The sequence below is a fragment of the Mus caroli genome, chromosome 11 (genome assembly GCF_900094665.2).
Source record: "Mus caroli chromosome 11, CAROLI_EIJ_v1.1, whole genome shotgun sequence".
Taxonomy (NCBI): Eukaryota; Metazoa; Chordata; class Mammalia; order Rodentia; family Muridae; genus Mus; species Mus caroli.
Genome location: NC_034580.1, coordinates 90,180,900 through 90,190,066, shown reverse-complemented (window position 1 = coordinate 90,190,066; position 9,167 = coordinate 90,180,900). Strand labels below are relative to the sequence as shown.

The 9,167-nt window shown below is 52.9% G+C and overlaps 1 protein-coding gene across 1 annotated transcript in view; it reads left to right on the top strand.

Moving 5' to 3' along the window:
* Cacna1g (calcium voltage-gated channel subunit alpha1 G) overlaps window positions 1-9,167 on the top strand; it is a 66,085-nt gene that overhangs the window by 11,502 nt on the left and 45,416 nt on the right. The window contains exons 6-9 of the mRNA XM_021175946.2: window positions 682-982; window positions 1,148-1,240; window positions 3,227-4,010; window positions 5,734-6,110. Coding sequence (XP_021031605.1) covers window positions 682-982; window positions 1,148-1,240; window positions 3,227-4,010; window positions 5,734-6,110 — 1,555 coding nt within the window. The remainder of the gene's footprint in view (window positions 1-681; window positions 983-1,147; window positions 1,241-3,226; window positions 4,011-5,733; window positions 6,111-9,167) is intronic.

The window sequence follows — 9,167 nt, the reverse complement described above, 5'->3', positions numbered from 1 at the left end:
AGAGGCAGGCGGATTTCTGAGTTCGAGGCCAGCCTGGTCTACAAAGTGAGTTCCAGGACTGCCAGGGCTATACAGAGAAACCCTGTCTCGAAAAAACAAAACAAAACAAAACAAAACAAAAACAAACAAATAAAAAAAGAAATACAGACAGACAGAAGGAAAGAAAGAAAGCAGCTGGCTCCTTGAGGGCTGGGGATATAGCTCAGTTGGTAGAGTGTTTATCTAGTAGGCATGAAGCCCTGAGTTTGATCCCATGCACTGTATAAACTGGGTGCTGTGGTTCCGTAGTCCCAGAACTCAGGAGGCAAAGACAGGAGGACCAGAAATTCACAATCATTGGGTTGTATAGATTTTTGAGGCCAGCCTGGAGCTACATGAGACTACTTGGCAAAGAAGGGAAGGGTAGATAGAAAATCAACTCCCCTGTGATTTTGACTTGCTGTTAACATAGTTGGAAAACTACCTCCCTAGAATTGTGGACCTCTTGGACTCTGGAGTCCCCGAGCAAGCACTCATGTCCTCCCTACCCACAAGCCCCTGCTTTGCCCAATCCCCTCCCCCACGGTAGGTCTGGCCTACCCTCTGTGTGCCTTGGTGCACCCACAACAGCTTTTAATTCCTTGGCTTCTCAGTGGAGGATCCTCCTCGCCAGCCTTATCTCTGCCTCCCCTCGCCCTGCAGCCCGCTGAGTGTGGACTTGGAGCCTTACTACCAGACAGAGAATGAGGATGAGAGCCCCTTCATCTGCTCTCAGCCTCGGGAGAATGGCATGCGATCCTGCAGGAGCGTGCCCACGCTGCGTGGGGAAGGCGGTGGTGGTCCACCCTGCGGTCTGGACTATGAAGCCTATAACAGTTCCAGCAATACCACCTGTGTCAACTGGAACCAATACTATACCAACTGCTCTGCAGGCGAGCACAACCCCTTCAAAGGCGCCATCAACTTTGACAACATTGGCTATGCCTGGATCGCCATCTTCCAGGTGGGGCCACACGGGCCCTGGGATGTTGCCCAGAACAGTCACAGGACACTGCACAACTTGGGAGTGCTTATTCTCAGGGTTAGGGTGGTGACCAGGGGAGCAGAACAGACGGGAGGAGATTTCAGTGGTGCCAGCCAGAGTCAGCCATCTCTCTTGCCTCCACAGGTCATCACACTGGAGGGCTGGGTCGACATCATGTACTTTGTGATGGATGCTCATTCCTTCTACAACTTCATCTACTTCATTCTTCTCATCATCGTGAGTGACTCCTCCAGCCTTCGTGGGAGTGGGGCATCCTGGGGACACGGGTGGAGGCAGAGAATAGATGGGAAGTTCTTAGCTCTCAAGTCCCATAGGGGTGGCAGCATAATGAGTGAGTCAGGAGAAATCCAAGACCAAAAGCCAGACTCTACCACCTGCTACTGTTAGGACCTTTTGCAAGCCATCCTCTTTGAGGTTATGGCTTCAGGCTCTTCACCGGTAAAATGTGTGTGTGTGTCCAGGGGCGGGGGGGTGTTCTGAATCCACAATGCTATCAATCCCCTTCTCCAGGGGTGCTCAGAAATGGCCAAGTATAGTTCTGTCTTTGGGAGCCTCAGGGGAACACTGCCAGCATTCGGTTGGAAAAGAGAAAGATGTTCGACATCCTGAAACGCTTACAAGCAAAGAATCATGCACCCCAAATTCCAATCAGTATTGAGAAATACTGAGAGATCGCTCATTCCTTCCAGCTCTAAAATTCCAGGGCTCTGTGAAGGCAGAAGACAGGCCAAAGCAGCATCGTTTAATCATTTTAATCACTAGCAGTCATAGTCGATGCTTTCATGGCTACCACTTACAGCTGTTATTTATTGAGCACTTACTGTGTGCCAACCGCTGCTCTCTGCACTTCCTGGGGGGCGGGGCATTTCTTCCTCACCGTGATCTCCTTGCCACCTTTGTTTTTCAAGCAAGGAAAACCACTTTCCCTCATTTATCTGCCCCCACCATGTGCCTTGTCTAAGCGGGTTGATCAGACTTGCCAGGGAGGGTTGTTAGTGCTGGTGTCGTTGTTCTTCCTCCTTATGTACTCCTGTGAGGTGGGCGCTTCAAGGACTCTGGCTTCTAAGTGAGAACTCAGAGCTCTAGAGGGTTGGCCACTGGTCCGGGATTATGTTGGAAGTCGGGGCTAGAGTTGAGATGTCAGGTCCAGGTTACCAACTCCAAATCCATGTCAACGAGAGGCCAGTGCAGAGCCAGGTGGAGGGTCAGATCCCGAGAGAGAGAGATTAAGAATGAAATTAAGATCATTCAAGGCATGGGATAAGCTTCAGAGAGGACAGAGTGACACTACTCCTGGGGAGAGCCACAGTCTGTAGGCTCTGAGAAAGGGCAATTCCCTAGGCTGCCACAACTTTCCCTGGTATAAAAGAATTGACCAGGCTTGGCGCAAAGCTTGGCTGGGGACCTGTACCATCCCTGACCATTTACCGCAAGGGTGAAGCAGGTACTTCAGGCAAGTCCGTTGTTCTTCATCTGATAAATTGTTGGCGTCCTCAGGAGTGCTTGGGTGGGGGGAGGGGCAGACGGGGACATCAGGGGCCTAGTTTCCACCCTCCCACACACCTCCTGAAAATTCTTCCCAAACAGCTCTCTGGAATCACACTAGTGAAGCTAATTATCATAATTACTAGGACATGAGCTAGGGGAGAAAAAAAGTCCGCTTTGTTAGCACAAATATTTATCTCCATCCTTTAGGGTTGTTGTCTAAACAATAGGTTGCCCAGGGTCCTGGGGAAACAGAGGCACAGAGATGGAGACTGGGGAAGGATGGGCGAGTCAGAACGACAGGTTTGTTAGGCTTGGGGGGGGGTCCCTCCTTTCAGATGGGGATATTGACATCCTGTGGTTAAGGGTCTTACCCAAGGTCATGAAGCAAGAATGGATACAAGTGGGAGGATTATAAGTAAACCTCAAAGGGTTAATCCGAGTTGAAGGTTGTGTGTTCCCGGTATTTTATCCATTTCTACAGCATTCTCTCCTAATACAAAATGGGAGGATGCCTTAGGCTCTCCATGCGTACACATTTAAAGGCAGGGAACTGGAGAATATCTGCAAAGTATGCTATCACCAGCAGTAGTGGGATAGGCCTGAGCTGTTGCAGACCCCTGGGCCTGGCCCCCAGGTACTCCATTGATTGTGGCAGCTGACCTGAAGTTTCGTTTTTCTTCAGGACATCTCTTCTTTCTGTCCCCACCCCTGCAGGTGGGCTCCTTCTTCATGATCAACCTGTGCCTGGTGGTGATCGCCACGCAGTTCTCTGAGACCAAGCAACGGGAGAGTCAGCTGATGCGGGAGCAGCGTGTACGATTCCTGTCCAATGCTAGCACCCTGGCAAGCTTCTCTGAGCCAGGCAGCTGCTATGAGGAGCTTCTCAAGTACCTGGTGTACATCCTCCGCAAAGCAGCCCGCAGGCTGGCCCAGGTCTCTAGGGCTGTAGGCGTGCGGGCTGGGTTGCTCAGCAGCCCGGTGGCCCGTGGTGGGCAGGAGCCCCAGCCCAGTGGCAGCTGCTCTCGTTCACACCGTCGTCTGTCTGTCCACCACCTGGTCCACCACCATCACCACCACCATCACCACTACCACCTGGGTAATGGGACGCTCAGAGTTCCCCGGGCCAGCCCAGAGATCCAGGACAGGGATGCCAATGGGTCCCGCTGGCTCATGCTGCCACCACCCTCTACCCCCACTCCCTCTGGGGGCCCTCCGAGGGGTGCGGAGTCTGTACACAGCTTCTACCATGCTGACTGCCACTTGGAGCCAGTCCGTTGCCAGGCGCCCCCTCCCAGGTCCCCATCGGAGGCATCTGGCAGGACTGTGGGTAGTGGGAAGGTATACCCCACTGTGCATACCAGCCCTCCACCAGAGATGCTGAAGGATAAGGCACTAGTGGAGGTGGCCCCCAGCCCTGGGCCCCCCACCCTCACCAGCTTCAACATCCCACCTGGGCCCTTCAGCTCCATGCACAAGCTCCTGGAGACACAGAGTACGGGTGAGAGCGTGGGTGGGTGTGCTGGGACCCCACAGTTGGAGGCTGGGTGGTAATTTGGAAGACTAGGAGTCTGAGAACCCAGGGCCCCAGGGTGCAGATTCCAGGTTCTCACGCAGCCTTCTGACATCTTTAGACCAATCCCATTGCTTTTTTTGAGCCCTGCTTATTTCATCCATTCAAATGGGAATTATGATTATTGTATATATTAGGAGTAATGAGAGCAGTCACACATGCATACCTACCATGGGCTGCATTCTATGCCTCTGGCCATAACATCTAACTGCTGCTGCCCAATGGAGTGCCTGTCACATGCTTTGCAGGCAAGATCTGCTTGAGTCCTCTGGACAGGTTGGTAATAAGCTTACAGGCACCCTTGCTGCGTGCACAAGAGGCACAAGGTGGCTAGGAGTGTCGGCAAGTGTGACCTCAAGACCATCTGACTCTGCAGCCCACTCTCTGTCCTTTGTCCCAGGGCTCAACGGGGTGGGAAATGGTGTGTGACTGTGGCAGTCTGGTGCCTCACAAGGTGACTGCTGTAAACAGAGAGACCTGGAGCAGGAGCAGTCAGTGCAGAAAGCAGCCAGCCTTGTGGGTAGAACTTCGGTGACCTGAGGGAGTAGTGATACTTGCTGCTTGTGGGCGGGCTACCCATGCAGACACAGCCTGGGGCCTTGTGTTTCAGCGAGGATGTGGTGACAGAAAGTTATGGGATAAGTGAGATGTCCCCTGGGACCAGAAAATGTCACACAGAACACAGAGTGAAAAGTTCTTATGCTAGCTCTCCCACTGCCCTGCCCTGGGACATCCCACATGCAGGCTTCCACTTTCCACTGTATAGTAGGTGGGATTGAGACCATCACTACTGTGGGAGCTTAGTGGTGTCCTGTGCTATACAGATGCATTCCAGAGGGGAACGTGTCGTTTTGTGCCTACTAGGGGTCAGGCTTTGAGGACAATCTTACACTTACTTCAACAGTGTGGTCTCAGAGGTGCCACTCATTTCTTATATTTTGTGACCAAAATAGGATTTAGATGGACAGAGGATGCCTTGGGGCATGTCCCTGAGTGTATTCAGAATACACTTGGTATACGTATGTGTGCATGAAGGAAGGTGGGGATTCCATGTGTGTATATCTATATGAGGGTACAAGTGTCTGACTTACATGCATTTGGCTACGGCGCTCCTTCCTGGTGTGTGCATATGCCCATATGTGCGTGGGTCTGGTGTAATAACATTGGATGACACAAATGTGTTTGGGTACACATGTTTGGTGTATATTTATCGTGGTATACAAATAGCATGTGCCCACTATACATGTGCACAGTATGTGCATGTAGTGTGTGCGTATGTGTATCTGGTATGTGGGATAAGATGTGTGTATGTGTGGGTGGGTCCCAAATATCCCTTGGGAAATGCTACTCAGCACTGTGTGGGTGCAGTCCTACACTGCAGGGAAGGGGAGATGGTCTAGGTTCCTGGCCGAAATCTCCTAAGACCTAGGAGGACATGGTGGCTACCTCTCTATCTCAATCCTAGGATCCTTAGAAGTGACCACCAATACGGTGCTATTGACATTGGGGTATTTTGTTAGTCAGAAATGCCCCATTCGTTAAGTGCTCAGCACACCTATCTCTGGAACCCCAGCCTCCCTCCTGCAGGGTCTACATCCTCCTAGGACCGGGAGCTCCCAATGAGCCTCTAACACCTACTCTTTTGTTCCAGGAGCCTGCCATAGCTCCTGCAAAATCTCCAGCCCTTGCTCCAAGGCAGACAGTGGAGCCTGTGGGCCGGACAGTTGTCCCTACTGTGCCCGGACAGGAGCAGGGGAGCCAGAGTCCGCTGACCATGAAATGCCTGACTCAGACAGTGAGGCTGTGTATGAGTTCACACAGGACGCTCAGCACAGCGACCTCCGGGATCCCCACAGACGGCGACGGCGGAGCCTGGGCCCAGATGCAGAGCCTAGTTCTGTGCTGGCCTTCTGGAGGCTGATCTGTGACACATTCCGGAAGATCGTAGATAGCAAATACTTTGGCCGGGGAATCATGATCGCTATCCTGGTCAATACCCTCAGCATGGGCATCGAGTACCACGAGCAGGTAGGGGTGCAGCCCAGGCTGGCTCTGGACAATGGCTTCTTCTCTAGGGTTGGTTCCTCGCTGTGGCTGGGAGAGGTTCGATGGAGAGATGAAGTGGTGGGTGGAGTCTCTAGGGGGTAAGCACAATGATGATTACTTCCTTTCTGAATGAGGTTGCTCAGGCAGGCACAGGTATGTCCTGTCTGGGAAGGCTTCTCAGAAGAGGGAGGCTTTATGTGTGTGCATAACAAGCGTATGGGGTAACAAACCACCAGAAGACTTGTTCTCTTCTCTTGGAAAATGCAAGGCAGGCAAGGGATGTGTTATCTCAGTAAGTAGAGGGTGACTGACAGGCAGGAGGGCCATACAGGTAGAAGGGAAGAATGGGTGGTATTGAGAGCCTGTGCTTGGGAGATTATCAGGGTGCAGCAGGCAAGGCAGTCTAGGCTTGGCCTCAGGTCAGAACCTTGCTATAAACCAGGGTGGCTCTGGCCGGGCAGCTTAAAACCAGTGAGTCTGAGGAGCTGCTCCAAGGAGGACGGTGTTTAGTCAGGAGAAGAGGAGGCTCAGCAGGGACGGTGAGCTGTCTTCAAATATTTGGAGGACTGTCATGTGGAAGCTTGTTCTGTGGGTTGATGGCTGCCAGCTACAGAGCCTGGGCTGAGAGAGGAAGCTACCTCTAAGCTGTGCAGGTGGAATGTGTGGTCAAGTCAGGGGGACTCTGCTGGCCTGTGCACATATGCAGGACTGTCTGAAGAAGTTGGCCAGTGGTACTGCATGTAGGTTCTTCTGTGTTATTGTCTCTTTGGCTGTTTATCTGAGAAGTCTTGCCACCCTGAGGTAGCAGGGAGGGAGTTGACCATTGGACTCTCACCTTTTCTGGTTCTGAAGTGAGCATGTGCAGCCCTCCTGTCACATCCCCATGCTGACACAGAGGCATCGAGAGCTTGTGACAGTCGCACAGGAGTGGAGGAGTGTCTCAACCAGTATGGGCTGAGCTGGGTGTGGGGGTAGGGTGTGAAGCCAGCAAAATGCTCACTTTTCAGAGGGTTTTGAACCCTGGTACCCTCACCCCACCGAACTCTACCCTGGAAATGTCATGAGCAGATATCTGGCTCTTTCTTGAACTGCCCTGTCTGGCCAGGCGCACCCCTTCATTTTTCACATCCATTGGCTCCATTCTCTCTTGCTTGAATAACCCACTGTGGAACAGCTATGCCTTGCACGGTTCTTCCCCAGTGTCAGCGAGGTGTGTGTGGAATCACACACTGGCTGCAGTGCCAACGGGTGGCCATGCATGGCACTGGGTGGGCGTGTTGTGTCTGGGCCGCGTGGGGTGTGGGCATGTATGCACATGCCAGTTCTGCCAGCCTCCCTCAGAGAGGTGCTCTACTCTGCCAGGTGGCTGGGGGAGGGTGGGGGACAGCATTTCCCCCTTCTGTGACTCAAGGACCTCTACATCCTTGGATCCCCTAGCCTGAACTGCCACCTCCTCTGTTTCACTCAGCACCGGTTTTGGTTTAGTCCCTCTCTCCCAAGGGAACACATTTTTGATGCCCTCCCCTCCCCCTGGGGGGATGCATCCAACAGTCCCTGCCTGGCCAGATGCTGCTAGTGGAGGCTTTGATTGCACTGGGAAGAAGCTGAGTCAGACAGGCTGAAGGCAGATGAAGCTGCAGCAAGAGGGCTTTCAGTTAGATGTCAAGAAGGATGCCCCTTTGGAAAGGAAAGAAAAACCATTAGTTGAAGTACTTCCCGCATCTCCTTAGCCACGTTCCTGGGGAAAGAGGAGACAACCCTAGCTCCCCCTTAACCCTCAGTAATAGGAAGCCCTCATTCTAAGCTGACAGCATCTGCTGTAGGGGATAAGTTTGTCCTAGAACCTGGTTGATGTAGGCCCCATGGGGGTGAGTGGGAGTCCCCAGCAGGCTGGGCAGATGACTGGTTGCCGCCTGGCAAGCTCAGAGGATGGGGAGGGTGTCATAAAACTCCAGAAGCTGCCATGGTCCTGTGCTTGCAGGCACTGTGGCGTGAATGTCCCGCCATCTGGGCCTCTAAGCAGGCTGAAGGGGGTGCTGGGTAGGAGGGTAAGGATGGATGCAAGGCTGAGAGATGCAGAGGGGCTTAGAGGGGAAACAGGAACGGGGCAGGATGCAGAGAGGGCAAACTTGAGACCCAGGGAGAAGGGGACAAAAAAGGTGGGGACAGGTGTGGAAGGAGAGAGGGACAGGAAGGCAGAGAGGAAGGACACTGAAGACAGAGATGGAGGTCCAGATGCAAAGGAGGACAGGGCGGGGGTGGGGGTGGGGAGCTCAGGACTCAGAGGGAGCTGACTGCACGGGAAGTGGGGCTGATTGGAAGGAAGGCTCTGCAGATGCTACTGTGGTGGCTCTTGGGCTCCAGGCTCCTGCTTTCCCCATGGGGCTCTTAATGAAGCAATTGTATCCATCAATTCTGGTATTGATCAGCTTGGGGAGCCCTGGAGAAGGTGTGAGTCCAGTCCCAGTCCTCCCCTCCCCAGGCTCCCCCTGCTTGTTGTTCAGTTTTGTTGCAGAAGACGGTACCTTTCTCCTCCACCTACCTCTCCGTGAGGGAACTTCATCTTGTTACACCCCAAGACCCTCAAGGCTGGGACCATGTTCGCATCACCAATCTCTTCTGATTCCCCTAGCCCTTAACCACTAGCTAGCAGTATTGGTACAAAAGCCGGAAAGATTAGTGAGAGGGACAAGGACACAAAAGGAGGCCCTGAGCAAGAAAATGACATTGTGACTATAGGATGAGCAAAGAACCCTGTCTTCGCCACCAGGGGGGTGGTTCAGAGAGTACAGATGGTGAATTATCCATCCATCCCTCCTATTATATTCTATTTATTCATCCATCCACCAACTCACTAATCCATCCATCCATCCATCCAACCATCCATCCTCCCACCTGCCCATCCATCCATCCATCCATCCAACCATCCATCCTCCCACCTGCCCATCCATCCATCCATCCATCCATCCATCCATCCATCCATCCATCCACTAACTCACTCATCTACCCATCCATCTATCCATCCATCCATCCATCCAA